The following is a 20,545-nucleotide window of genomic DNA, read 5'->3' as shown; positions in this document are numbered from 1 at the left end:
AAATTGAATACCGAAAAAGTGAGTCCAAATTAGACACCAAAAATCCAAAAGACTGTACCGCAACTAGCCCGAAATTGTTGTTCGAATAAGCTTTTCCAGCCCCTCCTTATTTGCTCTTTTTGTGTTGTATACAATGTAAGTGATTGAAACATGCCCAAAATAAAAAAGATTAAGGATTCATATTCACTCAATTGAATAGCTTTGAAATAACTTATATTATAAGGTTTATATTCTTATATTACATGAGAGCGATAAACACAAAGATGTATATACCGTAAATTTGATATTCACGAGTATGTATACATAATACATGAAGATATATCTGATGTGTATTCCTTGAAATATATATCAATCTTTGTGATGATTGGAAGCCATACATTTCTTGTTAATTTGAATACAAATTCGGGACATGATTTCAAGAAAAATTATATAACATAGGAATTCAAACTTAAAACTTCTACTAACATTACAATATAAAAATATCACAGAAAGTTCATCAGTGGTTGTGACCATCATCACTCGTCAATCGTCTTCAACCCCGCGTTGGATTCGTGTCCAATTAGCTTATAGATAGTGATTCTTGTGGAAGGTACAACAATCGTACTTGAACAAATATCAAAGGTGCATGCATCATTATTCCAACCAAAGTTCAAACTTTTCCAACAAAACTAGTTTTAAATTAAGAGCGCCAATCGTACTATATATGGTTCCAAAACTTAATTAATTAGAGCTAAATATAGTTTTACCTTTTGTTCACTAGTCAATTCATCTGTGATAATATGTGGTTGGATGTTAAGATTATTTATATGAGTGATAAAAATTTTAGGCCTAGCATATGGTTCACTATCAACATCAATATTGTCTCTAATTTAATCACTTATTACTAGGTGTAGGATTTTAATTATAACAAAAAACTTCGATGATATTAGGAGTGAAATTTCTTATATATGTCATTTTGTTAAATTTTCGATGTGAGATTTTATTATCCAACAGAGAGGATAGTGTGCATTCAAATGACGTTGTAATTTAAAGGCTCTGGTTAGCCAGCTCAATGATGAGAGTGGGTACGTAGAATGATGATTTATGAGTATGAGCATGCTAGTTCTAGAATTTGAAAACCCTCCAACCTTAAAAAAAAAGAAAAATGGACATGATCAATTCAATTTTGAACGCATGGTCATTTCAAATTTTACCCCCATCTTCCCTCTTTCACTCATTACTCTCCTCTAGTGCTGGACAATAACGATTTTAATTAATTTGGTGGAGGTCAAGTCTTTAATGGAAGAGCTCCACGCATTGTCTTGCCATTCTTAGTCAAGAGGTGTCATAGTCCAAAAGGTTAACAAAATATGTTTTGACCCTTGAGAACTCGTACTAGTATAGTTATAATCAAAGAGACACTGAGTGGCTTTATGAATTCAATCCATGCGATTCAAGAAGATATTTCAGTTTTGTCTACAATTGATTAATCAAATTTTTAGGGACGTTTATTAAATGATACAGTTCAAAATAAAGGGTTTCGAAAATTCAAAATTCTTTAATAATCTCATATAAATTTTGGATTACAACTTGAACACTTAATTATTTTCTGTAATAGCCACTTAGTACAACGGTCTAGTGATATTCTTCTTCACTTGTAAGTGAGAGATCTTAAGTTTGATTCTCGCTAAGGGCGAATTTGAATCACATTATTGCTAGCCCATTGTAAGACTAAGGCCATCGCCAACCGAAGGAGGGCCAACACTCCAAGAAATTAATATTTTAATGAACAGTGTAGAGACCATATTTCTTACCATCTCCAACCGAGGGCTAAAGGGCCATAGGGCTAAACATATCCCTGTGACAAAAAACCATCTCCAACCGAGGGCTAAAGGGTCATAGGGCCAAATGTAATTTATTATTTAAATTTAAAAACCACGACAATTTAGATTTAAAACTACAACTTAAATTTAAAAACTATAATTTAAATTTAAAAACTACAACAACTTAAATTTAAAAAGTACAACTTAAATTTAAAAACTATAACTAAAACTTAAATTTAAAAACTACAACAACTTAAATTTAAAAACTACAACAACTTAAATTTATAGGAAAAAATGTTGTTTAAGTTTCATGTTGTTGAATGTTTTTTTTTATGTTGTATAATGTTATTTAATGTTGTTTAACATTGTTTAATGTTGTTTCATATTACTTAATGTTATTTAATGTTGTTTAATGGCTTATGAAGTTATAGGAAAAAAAATATAATTTAATTTTTTTTTAATTTGTAAAAACAAAATTCAAATATAACGGCTAGTTGACGTCAACTAGCCATTGCATTCAAATTTGTGGCCGGCCTCGGGGCTGGCTGGCTAGATGGGTTAGGCCAGCTGGTTGGCTCTTTGGCCCTTTTTTGTCTCGTGGGGCCCACGAGCCCTTTGGTCTAGCCCTCGGTTGGAGACGGCTTTCAGGCTATTTTCGGCCATTTGGCCCTCTAGACCTTTCAGTTGGAGATGGCCTAAGCTTCCCATCTCCCTTAGTTTAGATAATATCATTTGTTAAAAAAACAAAAAAAACAAAAAAAAAAAAAAACTCTTCTTCATAACAAGGTATTTATAAGAATACAACAGAGCAATACGAGACAAGAAAACCTAGACCAAATCAAATTAAATCATATCAAATGTACAATTTGTCGGAACTAATGTCTCTTTTCGAATGCTGAACTGAAACTAGAGCCAATATTTTCGAGAGCCCAACTAAAGCAAACACCTCAAATGCCCCAACTACCAAATCATTTCTTTTTTCTTTATTTTATTTTTTTTATTTTTTTTATCTTCTTCTCGTACAACACCACTTTTTCTTATCATTCTTCTTTTTTTCTTCCTTCGTAGCAACGGTAATCAACAATTCTTCTCTTTTTTTTTTCTTTTTTTTTTTTTTTTTTCCTTTAGATCAATATTCCCTTCCACCATGAGAACACGTGACAAGTTGAAAATAAAGGGCTTCCGGAAAATTTAGAATTCTCTAGAAATTTCACAAACTTAAGAATACAACTTTAAACTTTATTCTTATCCATAAGAAGATATTTATAATAATACAACCAATAATAAGAAATAAATTAAAACAACCATTCGTGCACAAGAGAAAACCTAGACCAAATCATATCAATACTTAATTAACTCATGTCAAACTTAAATCAAATCTCTACAATATTTTCCTTTATATTTTCCGACAAATACTCCATCCTACACACGCTGTTTGTTAAGTGAAAGATCCATTTAACAAGAATTAATTGGACAAGGTGATGCTAATTTAAATAGTGATTAAGTATAAGAACAGATTCATAAATTACAAATTGCGGCTAGTTCAACGTAAGCAAATTGTTGACCATTGAAATGTATGTGTCGAGCTTAGCCATAACTGAATTAGGTAATGTTCATGTTATCTAACTAAAATTAGGTCATTAATTTCTTAATTTAAGTTCCAAGCTTTTTATTCATAGTTTCATCATCCTTTCTTTGTCCAGCCAAATTTATTGGTTTTTGCTTCTCTCTTGTCTTGCTACCTTCTTGAGAATGCATGGGATAGTTTGAGCATGCATGCGTGATGCGTGCAAACCCATGCACTATGTATAACTATTGCTACAAGCCTACAACCTTATGAGAATTAATCGTAGTGATCTTCAATCATGGGGGAATTTTAATTCATATGCTTTGAACATACTGAAATAACTATATGTATAAACAATAAGATAGACCATTGTGGTTATCTAAGTGGTGAAAAGGTATGTAAAATGATACATAAGAGTAGGTTATGTTCAGAATTCAAAACCCACCAATATAACTGAAAATAAAATGAACTATAACATATATAGTGTCCATTAATTTTGAAAGTAAACAAATCATCTTAGAAGAAGCTAGCCAATCATGCAAAGAACGACATTGTACAGGGCCAATATAAATAAAATAAAAGATGTTTACCAAAAAAAAATGCCATAAGAAAACCATAGACAATAGAGGGTGTCATCTCCACTATAACGTGGTCATTTTCTATTTAATCATCACAGGTGACTTAGTTTTTAGCATTTTTTAAATGGTCATTTTGGTTTTGGTCAGCTTAATTGTTAGATTGAAACTTTATTGTTTTTTCAATTTTTTTTATCAAAATCCTTTAACTTTGTACACCTCAACATTTTAGTATTTATTTAATTATATTTCCATGTCATGTTTTTGTTTTAAATTAAAAATTGTTGATTGAGTCCAACATTTAAAACACTTTGTCTTGTTGATTTTTAATTTGAAAGTGGCTCTAATTAAAAATATTTAAGGGATTTAAATCAAATAATTATTGTAACTCATATCTCATGGATTTAAAGGATTTAAATCCAAGATCAGCAACTTAGTACTATGGTTTAATAGTATTCATCTTTACTTGTAAGTTAGAGGTCTTAGGTTTGATTCTCGTCAAAGGTGAGTTTGAATAGCATTATTGCTAGCTCATTGTAAGGCCAAATCCACCCCCTCTCCCTTAATGTAGATAATATCATTTGTTAAAAAAATCCAAGATCAAATCTAAAAAATCATGAAATTTAAAATTCCCAAAATTTACTGGATTATAGATCTATAAATCTTACTGATTATGAGACTAAACAAAATGTCTACAATAAAAAATAGTGCCCATGTTTATGCAAATTTTATCTAGTAGTATTAAGGGAAATAATGTACCCCATTACATTGAGGACATTGTTATTGGCACTCCAAAAATATTATTTCGCACTCCAAACTTTCTATAATTAGTAAGAAAATTACACTTGTGAGGATTGTAGAATGAGAGTTTTGGAGTGTTAATAACAATTCCCTACATTTATTGTGGGTACATACAAAAACAACGTACCCATGAACTTGACAAGAAAAAGTACCAACGAACATAAACAAATGTATGTACCCACAACAATAAATACCAAATGTGTACATATTACTAAATTTACAAAAAAACAAAAAAAAAAAATTATAATTAACACTTGTACCCAAATAAAAATAAATATAAGAGAAAAAAATTCAAGGGTACATGTTTCAACTCAAAGAAAAGAATGTACCACATTATTTAGTAAGTATACATATGGTACATAGAAAATGCAGCAACCACAACCATGTTACCTAATTTTCTCCAAAAAAAATTGTGCCCATATCAATATGTATAACGAAATTGTACTCACAAAATATATTGTACCAATAGATATATTAGAATGAAGTAACATGTAGAATAAAATTGTACCCATGAAATACAAAAGTATAGCCAATCATATATTGAACATAATCTTCAAAAAAAAAAAAAATAATATTCAATAATAAAGGAAAAAAATTAAAAAGAAGAAAAGAGTAGACTACATAAATATACTGGTCTAGGGGCGCTAGCTGCTGCTACGCGCGGAGAGGGAGAGAGTCTAGGTAGGTTTGGCGTCTAGACGATGAACAAGCACGATGAGTTGAGTTTGGAGGTGATGTGTGTGAGGGATGGGATGAAAAAGAATGAAGGAGTTTAAATGGCTGTTTATTTGACTTAAATATAGGAAGGGATAAGATTTCAATTATCAGTCTGGACAAAGCAATTAATATTAATTCCAACAAAAAATGGCTAATACTTTAACCAAAAATTATAAATAATTAGCAAAGTGTAGACGTGAAATTTTTCAAATTCTAAAATATATGATGGTGTGGACAAAGTTAAAGGATCTTGATAAAAAATAAATAATAAAAAAATAATAAAGTTTCAATTAATGTAATATGAAAATGATGATGAAAATCTAATTTTTCCTTCTTTTTTTTCAACCTAATTTTTCCTTTTTTAAATCTAAGATGTTCCAGATTTTCCGGTTTCTCTATCCTGTTTTACTCATTTTCAGACATTTTTTTAAGAATAATTGGTTCATTATTTCTCCCCTTATTTATGATATCCAATTAATATACTTCATCACAAGATCAGCGGCATCAGCCACACGTTTTCTGATTCCAACCTAACTTTCTAAGTATTTTACTGTTCAAATGCATACAAGTATAAATTTTATAAATAAAATAATAATATATGCAATGACAGACACTCATGCATAGAAATAATAACTCTGAAATAATACATGAGTTTTTTCTTTTGTGAAATGAATACATGAATTTTACTGTCAAGTCTACATGTATTCACGATTTGTTGATCAACCCTGCATGATATGGCACTGCAACCATGCATGTTTTTTTTTCTTTGGTAAAGAACCATGCATATATGTTTGTGAGCTGCGAGCACTAAGCTTGGTGATCAACCACCACAATGAAAATGCGATAACAATTCATTTGGCATTGGCACAATATATATTGCATGTAGAAATATGTTGTTGCCAAAAGACAATTCTCCATATATATTATATGCTGAATTGGCATTGCACCTTGCATAGAAGGTACTCTCGTGCCTGCAAGCGTGTTCCACTAAGGTGACTATAATTTTGGCCACAAACATGAGGTAGTAAAGAATTTATAAAGAATCTATTTTTGAGAGAGTCTTCTTAATGTTTCTATTAAATTAAGTGTAAAACCCCTGGTAGCTAGGCCCACTTTAGGTCAATAGGTACCATATATGTTCCCACTTTGGCTACTTTTCATGGGAAAGCCGTTTATATATAAACACGATATCTCCCTTCCAAGTTTCACAACTACAAAGTGAGTGATTTGTATTAATTAGTCTAGCTAAAACAAGAAAAAATAAACTAAGAGAATATTTCTATTAATATTTCTTATTAGTGATTATGGGTTCGACCGTGATAACTATTCCGGCAGATGTGGAGCTTGATCTTCCCAAAAATATTCAAGACAAAGATGAGAGGCAGAAGTTTTCTATTTTTGGAATTATTTCCAATCCTACAGTTAGAGTACTTGATCAGAAAAGCAAGCAAGATATGAGAAAGCTGCTTCACTGCATCAAGGTTGGAGTTGCCCTAGTTTTGGTTTCACTTCTGTATCTTCTCGACCCTCTCTATGAACAAGTTGGAGAGAATGCCATGTGGGCTATCATGACCGTCGTCGTCATTTTTGAGTTCTATGCAGGTTGGCTCTACTTTTCTGGGTTACATTGGAGAGTTTCGCTCTTTTTTATCCAACGAAAAAAAGTTCATTAAGTTATTGTGTATGGTAACATTTTTTTGTTTTCAGGTGCTACACTTAGTAAGGGCTTAAACCGTGGAATGGGTACAATTTTAGGAGGTGTATTGGGGTGTTCAGCTGCAACTTTTGCTCAAGAAGTTGGTGGAATGGGCAAGGGCAACGCCGTAATGATCGGTTGTTGGGTGTTTGTCATGGGTAAGATATATAATGTTAGGCCATCCATTAATTTTGATCTTTCAAGAGTAATGCTCATATATAATTTCGTAAAGAACTTTTATAATGCATATATAGTCTAATATTGTACAAAGTTGGTCCTAGAGAATTTGGAACTTCCATCCCTATAAGTCTAGAAGATTATGGCGCATTATCAACGTGCCGTGCATTATGCGGATTTGAATGGTTGATGATGAATTGTGATCAAATACTACATACACATACATACATATATATTAGAAATTTTGGACAAAATGAACAAAAATTTTATTGAATAAGAAAAATGAAAGAATGAGAGCAAAAAAAGATAAACTGTTTACGAAGTAAATCTTACATTTTATTATATTTCAGGTGCAATTGCGACATATTTTAGATTAGTGCCTAGCATCAAGAAAAGATACGATTATGGAGTCCTGATCTTCATCTTAACCTTCAACTTAGTAATTGTATCGGGTTTACGTGCCGGTAAAGTGTTGGAAATAGCTCGTGATCGTCTTTCAACAATCGCAATGGGATTTGTAGTATGCATATTCGTAAGCTTGCTAGTCTTCCCAACATGGACTAGTGATGAACTTCATGACTCTACAGCTCATAAATTTCAACTCCTTGCTGACTCAATTGAAGGTAATAATTAAAGCATGCACTAAGTTGTGTTAGTGATTAAAGTAAACGCATGACCCATCTAATTAAGTGAATAGTTAACCATCTTAATTTGTTGAATGATTGATTTGCAGGATGCTTAGAGAATTACTTCAGATTGGACAAGGAAAATATGAAGGATGATTCCATTTCTAGTAGTTGCAAGTCGGTATTGAACTCCAAGTCAAAGGATGAGACACTGGTATATATAATACTTCCATACACATTTTAGCGAGAACATTGTTATTTGTACAGCATATAGTTATTGACGGCCTCTCTACTAATGGAATAATATAACTCACATGTATGTAATTCATTTCTTATTAAAAAAAAAAAAAAAAAAAAGTAGTTCATCAAATATGATACGAATAACACTATCCTTGTTAAATTTATAAACAAAAACATGAGCTCACGGTGTTCTATAATTAATTATGTATGACAGGCAAATTTTGCGAAATGGGAACCATGGCATGGAAAGTTTGGTCTCAAGTACCCATGGACAAAATACCTACAAGTTGGAGAGCTTCTTCGAGAGTTAGCTACCATTGTCATTTCCCTCAAAGGTTGTCTTCAATCTCCTAGACAGGTACACATGTACATATGTACATATATAACATGCACACTTGGCCTTTGCTTGAATTAATTTTGGTTCATCTTCTTTCCAAGAAAAATTCTTAAGCTGGTTCAAATTATGTGTGATTTTAGCCGTCGTGGAGTCTGAGGCAGTCTATCGAAGAGCCTAGTGAAGCTGTAGGATTGACACTTGCTTGGAGCCTAAGAGAGCTTGGAGAGAGCCTTGTGAAGATGAGAAGATGCAACCGGGAGGCTGTGATAATTCCCAAATTGAAGTCAATGAGACTAGAACTGAGCTCGATTGTTTCTCCTTCAAAGTTTGGACCAATAGAGAATGTTGATGGACTTGCAATTGCAAGCTTTGTCTTCTTGTTGACAGAGATGATTGAAAAGTTGGAAGAATTGGCGAAGGAGATTGAAGAACTTGGAGAGCTTGCTGGTTTTCATGCTAAATAGCTATAGCTATGCCTATATATAGACTTTAATATTCTTAACTATGGTGCATAAACATTTTCCCATTTTTGGCCTACAAAACTCCACGTATGTTCTGAAATTATGGGAGTTTGGAGAGGATGCGTAGCTAGCTAGATGTATGGTATATATTAATTAACCGAGTAACTGAAACTATGATTACTTTATCATATGATGTGATCTTATGCATGCGAATTGTTAGGACCGGCCTTGAGAATTTAGGAGCTCTATGTGAGCCTTCGAAGTAGGGCTTTAAAGTTCGTTGATCTCCGGTTCTTTGTACATTGGTATGTATAAAAAAGAATTTGCTAAATACATAAAAAATTCTATTTCCACATTAAATATCATTAAAAATTAATATCAAAAGAAGATAAATATAAAAACATTACTTAAACATTACACTCTCAAATTTTTAGACACAAATGTATTAAATGTTTGCAGTCAATAGTCTAAGATTGAGAGTGAAGAACAATAAAACTTGATGAACAAGAGAATAAAGAACAATAAAACTTGATCGACGAGTATAATAAATTCAACAATGCCAATTGTTTCTCTTGTGTGTGTGTGTTTTTTTTTCCTTCTAAAATCAACATCACACTAACGAATTGAATATTAAAATAATCCATTAAATAAAAAATTATTGAAAAGAAAAATATAAATTTAAAGTTTTGATTACCTTAAAGTACAATCTTCAAAATCATGTGATATCGAGTGTAGTGAAGTAAAGGTGCTTATTTGTCAACTTTTTCTGTTATCATCCTAAAAATACAAATTTGCCTTGCCTAAAGTTGTTAAAGCTAGTATGCTTAAGCCCTGGATTTATCCAGTGTAAAATTTCACACCTTATGAATGTGTTCCCGTGTAAACAGCTGCTCCCATATAAAATTTTCTCCTAACTTAGATTTGATCATCACACCATAGCAAAATATATACAAAATAGATCAATAGGCTTGGCCTTAATCTCTACCAAGGTCCCTTCACAAAGCTGCAGGCCAAATAAGATAAAGGACCTTTGTCAGAAGTCATTTGACATAGTTGTCAGAGGCACAAAAGGATCTTTATTTGTGCTTATCTTTTTGAGCACCACATATTTTATTGTGCTCCTTGATCAAAGGGCACGTCCATAGAGGGTGTAAATACCATTTTAGTCACTGCATTGTTACTATTGGTCTATGCGCACATTATATGTTGGTGCTCTTTGGCCTCAAAGGGCACAAATAATTTATTGCGCACATTGTCCATATTTTTTTGTAGTGATAGGATGGAGTGGTCATCATCCTATATATCTTATTTGGCCTGCAGCTTTGTGAAGGGACCTTGGCAGAGATTAAGGCCAAACCCATTGATCTATTTTGTATATATTTTGGATCACCAGCTCAGGCCTTAAATAATATCATGATAATTTCTGTTAAAAGAAGACAAATGTATAAGCCATTGGAATAGGATAATCAACATAAGACCATTCAAGTAAGACAAATAAAAGTATAAAATTAAGGATGCCGACGGAGAAACATACATAATTATAGTGCTCATGATTAAGATAAACCATAAAAAAGAGAATCCAAAGTTAAAAAGCTTCAACTCTGATAAGATCAGGAGACATCACAACAACAAGAAACAGAGAAAAAATGGGCATTCATCTCATGAAAATTGCAGTAACCCTAACCCTAATCGGATTCGCAGGGTTTTTCTTCTGCAGTGTGGTAAGATGCACTCCAGACACAAACGTGACAAACGTTCTATGCAACGGAGGGTTGTACACAGCTGGTGATCCTTTTGCTGTAAGCCTAGCCTATGTTCTTCAAGAATTGGAAACTGCCGCACCAGCTCACAAGAACTATGATTACTACAACATATCTCCTTACCCTAATGCGTTTGCGTACGGCCATGCTTCTTGTGGCAAAAACATCACAGCCCCAGATTGCACTACTTGTCTTGGTGCTGCAAAAACAGACATGTCAGTGACGTGTCAAAATGCGATAGGCGGTCGTGCAGTTCTGGTTGATTGTGCAGTAAGGTATGAGCAATACCCATTTACTGACTGATCAGCCTCCACCCATTAGCTATAGTTTGATTTCCACTAGTTACTAAATGTTGCTGCTGCAATAACATTATATAATTTCAGTGTACTAAAAATCTTCCTTTCGTGAAGCATTATGGGATAGCTAGCTTTTCATGGTTCAGTCTTCACCTTTTGGAGATTTCAATTCTGCGTTTGTGGTTGTTGCACATGAATGCGCTGATTGGTAGAGTTCTACACATCAAGGCACCATTTTTTAGTTCTTTTTTAGGCACATTTATTTCATCAAGAAACCAGAAATGAGATCGGCACTTGCACATGTCTTAGTAGCAGGGTCTAGAATATAGCCAGAACGGATTTTCTGTTGGAATTTTATGGGGCGTTTCAAATTACAAACCATGCTCATTGTGACAATTCATTTTCCTTCAAATCCTTTTTTTTTTTTTTTTTTTTTTTTTTTTTGTCGAACGATAGATTTGTTAGATTAGATGTTAAATTAGAAAGTCAACGCGATTCGTTAGATGTTAAATTAGAAAGTCGACGGGACTCAAACCCACGTCATAGTACAAGGGCAACACTCATCTTCACCACTGTGCTAAAGGGTCACTTGTCTTCAAATAAGGTTGGCATTATTACTCATAATTTCAGAAGAATTGGGACGCTGCGCACTTTTGCAACCTTTTTCCTCTTTATTTGATTATTAATATGACAGTTATTTCTTTAATTCTCCAACGTTATATACATAGTAAATAACCAACGTTGATCCAACGTGTGTCTATATACATCTTTTCTTTCCTATGAACCTTACGGATTTGAAAGGAACTTAACAGATTTGACATTTTCTTTCCTACAAACCTCACCAATTTGGAATAATACTAAAAGGTTAGGGGGGCGGCGTGCAAGAGGCAGAGGCGGAGTGCTGAGAGAGGAGGGTGAGTAGTGTAGGAAAAGAGAGATGAGAATGAGATAGAGTATGAGCATGGCTCCCAATTACTTCATTTGTCTCTACAATGACTCTTTCTTCAACGGTCTCCTATGCGCATACTTGCAGATAAGTACTAGTGGAGCTCATAACATAACCAAAACAGAGTTCCGTCGGCATGCCATCAAACTCTGCCTACTTGCATCCCCAAATCATGGCATGCCTTCTCTAGCTTCAGTGTCTGGCAATCATAAATTTGCTGCAAAGAGTTCCCCTTACCTGTGTTAGCCCTGCGAATCTGTCACCACGACTCCAACAAAAACAACAACAAGGCCTTATGTCATTAAGTGGGGTTGGCTATATGAATCCTAGAACGCTATTGCGCTTGGTTTTGTGCCATGTCTTCTGTTAGATCCAAGTAGTCCAAATATTTTCTTAAAGTCTCTTTCTAAGTCTTCCTAGGTCTTTCTCTATGTCTTTGACCCTGGGCCTCTATCTCGTACTCGCATGTTCTAACCAGAACATTTGTAGGTCTTTGTTTCACATGTTCAAACCACCTTACCGATTATCTCTCATCTTATCTTCAATTTCGACTACTCCTAATTTGCCTCGTATATCCTCATTCCTAATCTTGTCATTTCCCGTGTGCCCACACATCCAACAAAACATTCTCATCTCCACTACACTCATTTTGGGTACGTGTTGATACTTCACCGCCCAACATTCCATGCCATAAAGCATTGCCGACCTTATTGCCATCCTATAAAATTTTCCCTTGATCTTCAGTGTCATATGACGGTCGCACAACACACCCGATGCACTCTTCCATTTCATCCATCCAACTTGTAGCCTATGATTGAGGTCTCCATCTAATTCTCTGTTCTTTTGTAAGATAGATCCAAGATAGCGAAAGGGTTCGCTCTTTGGTACTTTTTGATCTTCAATCCTCACTCTTAACTCATTTGCACCTTTGTTCCCACTGAATATGCGCTCCATATACTATGTCTTTGACCTACTTGGGCGAAATCCTTTAGATTCCAACACTTCCCGCCAAAGGTTGAGCTTCGCACTTACTCCCTCATGAGTTTTATCTATCAATACTATATCATATGCGAAAAGCATACACCAAGCAATATCATCTTGAATATGTCTCGTTAACTCATCCATTACCAATGCAAAAAGTAAGGACTTAAAGATGAGGCTTGGTGTAACCCTACAGTTATAGGCAAACTTTCGGTTTGTCCTTCATGAGTTCTTACAACAGTTTTTGCTCCATCATATATATCTTTTATAGCTTGAATAAATGCTCCTCGTACTCCTTTCTTCTCTAAAATCCTCCAAAGAATCTCTCTTGGGACCCTATCATACGCTTTTTCCAAATCCATAAATGCCATGTGCAAATCCTTTTTCATATCTCTAAATCTTTCCGTTGATCTTTGTAAGAAATAGATTGCCTCCATGGTTGAGTGTCCTGGTATGAATCCGAATCGATTGTCTGAGACCCTATCACCACGACTCGAAGGTCCAAAATTTCAAATCATTTCACCCTCCTTTCTCATGTTCCTCTTGTTAAGAACAATCCCTCCAATTCTCGAGCAGATCATGGTTGAACAAAATGTTCCGTCAAATTTCCCTCCGCAGCCCTTTCCGTGATTATCATGCTAGCGTACTCAGGAAGCTGCACGATGGACTCGTGTTCAAGGAAAAGCGCATAGAGAAGCTCGTTCCATGAATCGGGGACACCCGGTAGGCACCAGTGGCTTCAGTCTGGGACTCTTGATGGTGGATAGAGGCTGGTTTGTTGTCAAATAGGTTCATGTTCATATTCATCTTCACCTCATCTCCTTCTTGGAAGTATCAACCCCTAACAGAGAATGCAAGTCCAAAGATCAATCATCCTATAGGTTATGGGCATATAGTACTCTCCACATGAAAACCTTAAGAATTTTATTAAAATTTCATCGCTAGTCACGAGCTTCGCCAGAAAGCGTCTTTTTTACTCCAAAAGCATTTTAAGTGTTTCCACCAAACCTGTCTAAAAACGGAAGCGTTTTAATCATAGTCAAAATAAAATCCCTTTCATCAACTTTGGATATTATGAGCAACTTCATTTTCTGTTTAAGAACTAAAATGAGAGCTGTAAATTTCAAAAATTTTGCTGTAAACTTGTGTGATTACATTCTGTAAATATAAGTAAAACCATGTGTACATGTATAACTAGTATCACGCTTGCCTCATCATCTCTTTCTACTTGCATCCCGCGAGTTTAGCGTGCTCCGTAAATCAACTTCCGTCCTTCGGGTCCAGAGACGACGCATCTACTGCAAACAATTATCCTACAAAAGCATCCAAAGTGACTTGAATTCTTACCGATCAATGAATCCCAGCTTTACATGTTAGCTTAGCAAACATCCAGTAATCTCGTGTTCTAATCTTCCCCTCGTTAAGCAAAAACCGTCTAATGCTCAAGAAAAATGAAGATGCTAACAGTACCACCGAACTCTCATTGTTACATGCCAGAGTTCTTCCGGTGAACGTGAAAGCAAGAGCGTCAACAAAATGTTCCCATTTTTTCCACCCTTTTGTGTGCTGAAGTACTTATGTGATCATCATCGCAGGAAGTTTTTAATACTACTCACAATGTAAATTCCGAAGATTTGGTTGAGTTTCATGCGCAACTGGATTCCCGTTTAAGGAAGAGTGCATACAGTAGCTCGTTCCATGAATCAGGCACACCTGGGAGGCACCAGTGGCTGCAGTCTTGATGGTGGACGGAGGCTGGTCCAGTCTCAGGCCCTAGATAGTATATAGAGGCATGGCCATCTTTTCTCCACAAAGACATGTTCGTCACATTGAGCAAATCCAGTTTCCTAACATGTGACTCATTTGAACGCTCTGATATGAGATCAAAGACAGTCTTGTAAACACTTTCAGATGAATTGGGCGACAAACTTAATCCAGGTAGTTTCTCCAACTGACAACCACCACCAGTATTCCAATCACCACCACTGTTACATCCACATCCTATTCATCAGTGCTCGGTTATGCATATGCGGTAAAAACTAAAAGCAACATTTCCCTTAACACATTAAGTGAAAATGTGTTAACGTTTACGGTATTGCTATATGTTCTGATGCCTAAAGCGTATACAAGCAAATGAAAAAATACAGAGAACCCTAAAGTGCAAAGTCAAATTGAAAGGAAAAAATGATCTATCAATGAGACTGGCAACAAAAATGACGGAGCAAACCTGAAATGCACGGGAGCATAAGTTCGAAAGAGGACATAAGACTTGCTCATGTTCACTTCATTGCCAATCCAATCAATCACAGTATCTAACGATCTACGAAATGCTGTTTCCACAGTCATATTCATCTTCACCTCCTTCCCTTCTTGGAAGTAGCAACCACTGACAAGTCATGAAATTCCAAAGATCAGACATGACCTTATGAATCATACACATACACTTCTCTCCGCTTGAGAATTATGAATCCTTATTCAACCAAACAATTAAAATTTAAAAGTTCCTTAAATCACAAAATCGTTGTAAACTTTCCACCTCTAGTTTGTGTGAAAAGTTTGCATAGGCTATCAATAAGAACTAGATATGTAATGAAAACTAACAAAAAAGTTGTAGGAGAAAGTATGCAGGATTTACTCTCGTATGGTCTTTTCATAATTCCACCAATGCCCTGCGTTGAGAATCAGCATATCCGCATCTCTCCACTGCCTGGAAGTCCTTTCCAGTTGATCCACCCTTAAGGTCATCTTCACGTTTTCTGGAGCGCCAGCAGGAGGGTGGCCCTGAAAGACTAAAAATGGTGCTCTGTAGTATTCCACAGTGCAGTTGAAGTCCTCAAACTTGAATACCAAGAACCCCGAATGCTTTGTGATTGGATTCCCATTCACTTCATAGATTGAAGTCTTGTTAGTAACTGCAGAGGAGAGCATGCAGAGAAGAGACTCCCATTGGTTCCTTCCAATTGAGTCACCAACAAATACAACACGCCGGTTCCGAAGCTTGTCCAACATCTTCCCTGCATCGAACCTGTTCTTAAGACAAGAGAGAAACCGAACATAAGATCTTGTCCAATCTAATTTGTTAGAAGAGCATTCAAATTACAGACAACCATTAAAAACCCTTTGGTTTGAAGAACCAAGAGGTTGATCATAGTAAGAAACCATTAGTACAGACAACCATTAAAAACCCTTTGGTTTGAAATTGAAGTTGAACCGCAACATTAATGAAACCGAACGGAACAACTACAATGTACTCAGTTAGAGAGTATTCGGTGTACCATCATCATTATCATCATCTTAAATACTAAAGGTCACTCAATTATCGTTGTAGTTATGATTAAACTTCGCGATTATAGACGAAAATATCTAATATAATCTTCTGTAATCTTTTTCGACTCACTCGAATTGTAATCAAATGAAAACAAAACCTCCAAATTGGAAAAGCATAAAATGAAACCAGATGACAAAACAAAAGGGAAAACAGAGAACTTACTCACAAATTGAACAGTTTGAACACTGAAAAAGTTGACAAAGCCGAAAGGCAATAATGGTTCACGGATGAGCAGCTAGTAAACAAAAGAGGCACACCCACCAACCTCCACAAAAAATCAAATTCATTCACACAGAAAATAACAAGAACGTCAATTGAGAATGGTACCAATCCAAGTTCGAATCACCTCCGCGTGGTTTGGATTAATTAGAATATCGCTCGATTAAAAGAAATTAACAAAAAAATAAACAGGGAACCAACCCAAAATTCCAAATTAGTAATGGACAAATGAATAAATTAAATTCCAGTTAGTGATAAAATTTATCTGTTCACCAAATCAATGAACTAAATTCCAATTAGGCTGCTGATTCCAGGAAGCTTCTACGAGCACTGAACCTTTAATCTAAACATCACCAAAACCAACATAGACATGATACTTAATCAATTTTCTTTCTTTATCTTCCGACAACGCGATATTCTAAACTACTCTGATATACGATGAGGCGATTCGGACACGGTTAAAGAAACAGAATGGTAAAGTAGTACCTGGGCAAGGTGCAATCTTTGGGCTGCCAACGCCACTTGGTGTAGAAATTATCAGGCCTGCCATTCTCAGAACATCTGAACCCTTCATCTAAAAAGCTACAGTTCTGTGACTCGTACAACGGATAGCTCTCATCCCAAACCCAATTCCCATCAAACACATCACACCCGTCAGCGCCTTCGTCAAGAAATCCAAACCGTCCATTCCCTTTTGATGGCAGCCCCAAAATCCCACTGAAAACTGTACGGTAATCCAAGTAGGACAAGCAGCCGACGAAGAGAAGAGCGACCAGGAAGAACCCAAGAATTCCCAGAAAAGGTTCCAGAGGGTTGGAGCTTTTGAGTTTCTTTAAGAAGTCCAAGCGAGTCACTGTGTTTTCCTCTGTTTGGTGCGGAGGCGTGGGATTGTTATCCGCCATTTCTGTGCAAAATGGAGCATTGAGAGTTAGTGGGCGTGGTGGGGGTTGGAGAAATGGTCCAATAAGAAAAGGGGTTTTGAAAAGATGGGAACTTTAGACTTCTAGAGAGAGAAAGGAAGAAGAAGTGGGGTCTGAAAGAGAGGAGGAGAGAGAAACTGAGAAGGTATGCATTAGTGGCTAAAGGAAGACATTTTTCGAATTGGTTTTTCTTCTGATCACATCAAAGTTAATATTTTGAGTGTATTGCAGGAAGAATGGGAGGATTGAAGCGTTTGAAATGGTGGCGGTGGTTTTTTACCGGTTGGTTTAGAGAGAGAAAGAAATGGGTAGTTTCAGAAATTCAGATTCTTGGTAACGGTAGTGGGAAACTTTTTAAAATGTCATAAAAATTTATTTATATTTTTTTAATTTATTATATAAATAAAAATTTTAAGCGATTTTGTTATTTTAACGTTGTGACACTAATTCATTAACCCACTCTAATTTTGTTAAATCTTTCATTTAAAGTAAGTAATGATGTTTTGTTCAAAAAAAAAAAAGTAATGACGTATGTTCATGGTTATTTTAGATATTTCAACACCTCATTACTCTGTTAAGCTCAAAATTAATTTGTCGTATCACCCTATTATATTTTATTATCTTTGAAAATTATGGAATTTGATGGAAATCAGTTGAAAATGTTGTGCATTTAAACAAGATTTGCTCATTACTTAGTGCCTTTGATTTTGAACACGATTACGCAATCGACATATTTTTATAAGGTACCAATGAATGAAAAAGATGGCCTTGATTGTTGACGTTTTTTATGGACATGATTGATTATGTTGAATTTTCAAAGTTTACAATTAGCCATAATTTTATATTATTAAGTCTAATATACTTTTTAGTAGTTCACCGTAAGCTTTTTAAACGAACACGACATGTTTTTTAATTAGCTAAAATTTAAGAGTTTGTATTAAAGAAAAGTACATTACTTGTGCAAAGAAGGTCAAAAGTTCGAAATAACCTTAAACACAAATCATGTACGAGACACATGATGTATTTTGGATAAAAAAAAAAATTAAGCAGCATCAGGATGATGATAAATTAATTTCGAAAAATCAATAAGACAAAATTGTTTAAAATTTTAATTCATGAGAAATTAAAAGATAATTTAGCTATGGGGGCCACGTTTAGACATGAATGGAGACTTTTCATTCATGTGAATATGTGATTCTCTTATTGTCTAGGCATCCTTCTACTTTATCAATAATAGTGAATGGACCTGTCTTTCTCAAAAATTGACAAACAAGGACAATGATGACAAATTAGGACACTACAATAAATTTATCTAAATTATCTAAATTATAAAATGATGACAAACAAGGCTACTAGTATTTTCATATACGAGCGATAATCTACAATAAATTTATCTAAATTATAAAATAAATAAAAAATTCAAACTTGAGTGAAGAGTAAAGTACACTACTTTAACCAACTTAGTTATGAACTTTTAATTAAAAAACAAAACTCGGAAATAGTATAAACTAAAAAATAAACCGTATACAAATTGAAGTTCAGTGTCCATTCAATTTATTTTTCGATTATTATCAACAAGTCTATTTATGCTTATTTTTCCTTTGCTCAATCACGAGGTTCGTATGCATAGGAACAATTATAAGAACAAAAACCTTCCATTTTTAGAAACAAAATTTCAATCGAAGAGTACGAACGTGGAATGTTTTCTTAGAGCACTTTTGTTTGTTCACAAAACATAGTAACAGAACGATACCAACGCGGCAATGCCGGTCAAGATACAAAGCCCATCTAACCGGCTCTCGTTCCTCATCTTCTCCTCTTTCAGCTCGTTCTGTACCTTCAGTACAAGTGACAGGACTCGAGAACTTCGCTGTAGTTTTTGTTTCGCGGCAGCTCAGCGCTTCCTTGAGCATATAAGCAAACTGTTTCTTCCGTTGAAGTAGTTGTCTTCCATGTCTTCGAACTGCATGCTTAGTTACGTTAACTTGAGAGTTGTCTGAACACCTTCACCTTCGGTGCAAATCACTCTGAGCTTCAAACTGAGGATGCATTTTACCACTTGGCAAGGAAGGATGTCTATGGCGGGAAGAAGGGATCCAAACAGCATCACGAAATCCTTGTCCGTTGGCCAATGTCTTTGACCGCCAAGAGGGTAACAGCAAGCAAGATTAGCGGCTTGCTTTATTTTTCTATGTGCAACAATCCAACTAAGCCGGAGTCCATCTCGCAGCCCCCTCCATAACTTCCCATCCCTCTTTTCTGTCTCCATTGATGCGATCGGTGGTAGATCCATTAGCAGCGGAGAGGAAAACTTCACCATCGTTGTCATAATCTGTATCTGCATGAGTTAGAAGATCGCAGTTGTAGAAACAACCATTGAAGCCATCTGTATTCGGAATGCCCCAAAGAACATTGAGCCGATTATTTTGTCCTTATACGTGATGTCCACAAGAGAACCAAAATCCGATGGTGAAATACTTTCGAATTCATACAAGTCACCGTAGTGTTCATCATCAGTCCATTCTTCAGGATACTCGAGGTAGCCATTCCGTCGATACTTGGAAACTTCCTCGTTAAAGTAAGGGGGAAAACAATCTGCATAGAACTTTCTGGAATCCACCAATGGATAGAATCAAACTCTTGACGTCTTCCCGATTAGTGGAAGGCCACTTAGAAGAGCAGACATATTCCCACAATCTTTCTTCCTTTGAGATGGAACAGAATGCTGCACAGGCGCATGCTGCACTAGCCAAAGCTGGTCGGTCAAGACGCTTCAATACTTCGTAGGAAAGGTCTGTGTTCAAAGATGCCATATTCTCGACTTATGCAACTGACGTTTGCAACAGATCTCTGATCATCACGGAAACAAAGCAAATGTCAAAATTCAACAAGATCTCTCGAGACAATCACAGTTTATGTGTTATCTGACACGAAGATAATCACAAAATAGTAAGACAAGTTGTATCATCAATTGCCATAAAAATCAAGTGGCAAAACGTAATGTGCTTCACCTGGAGTTTTTGGAAAGTAACAAGAGCTGATCAACAACCGCCATGGGACTTGTTACAGGTTCTATGACTATGAGTAACCTCGTCT

At 35.3% G+C, this 20,545-nt stretch overlaps 3 protein-coding genes and 1 pseudogene across 3 annotated transcripts; 2 read left to right on the top strand and 2 right to left on the bottom strand.

Moving 5' to 3' along the window:
* Positions 1–8,101: 8,101 nt before the first annotated feature.
* On the top strand, positions 8,102–9,124 carry LOC137741485 (aluminum-activated malate transporter 7-like). The gene is made up of 3 exons (XM_068481191.1): positions 8,102–8,175; positions 8,416–8,559; positions 8,679–9,124. Exons 1-3 carry the CDS (start codon positions 8,107–8,109, stop codon positions 9,000–9,002), a joined length of 537 nt encoding a protein of 178 aa, XP_068337292.1. The 5' UTR covers positions 8,102–8,106; the 3' UTR covers positions 9,003–9,124.
* Positions 9,125–10,645: 1,521 nt separating this feature from the next.
* LOC137741819 (antifungal protein ginkbilobin-like protein) lies at positions 10,646–11,062 on the top strand. The gene has a single exon (XM_068481534.1). It carries the CDS (start codon positions 10,646–10,648, stop codon positions 11,060–11,062), a length of 417 nt encoding a protein of 138 aa, XP_068337635.1.
* Positions 11,063–14,090: 3,028 nt separating this feature from the next.
* On the bottom strand, positions 14,091–17,775 carry LOC137742199 (protein trichome birefringence-like 11). The gene is made up of 4 exons (XM_068481990.1): positions 17,016–17,775; positions 15,618–16,007; positions 15,210–15,368; positions 14,091–14,967 (listed from the first exon to the last, which is right to left on the bottom strand). The coding sequence occupies exons 1-4, from the start codon at positions 17,429–17,431 to the stop codon at positions 14,628–14,630; spliced, it is 1,305 nt and encodes a 434-aa protein (XP_068338091.1). The 5' UTR covers positions 17,432–17,775; the 3' UTR covers positions 14,091–14,627.
* A 1,400-nt stretch (positions 17,776–19,175) lies between these two features.
* On the bottom strand, positions 19,176–20,262 carry LOC137741635 (probable F-box protein At2g36090; annotated as a pseudogene).
* Between the last annotated feature and the right edge of the window lie 283 nt (positions 20,263–20,545).

This window comes from Pyrus communis, chromosome 8 (assembly GCF_963583255.1).
Source record: "Pyrus communis chromosome 8, drPyrComm1.1, whole genome shotgun sequence".
Classification (NCBI taxonomy): Eukaryota; Viridiplantae; Streptophyta; class Magnoliopsida; order Rosales; family Rosaceae; genus Pyrus; species Pyrus communis.
The sequence above is the reverse complement of the archived record's forward strand: the minus strand, read 5'-3'. Positions and strand labels throughout refer to the sequence as shown.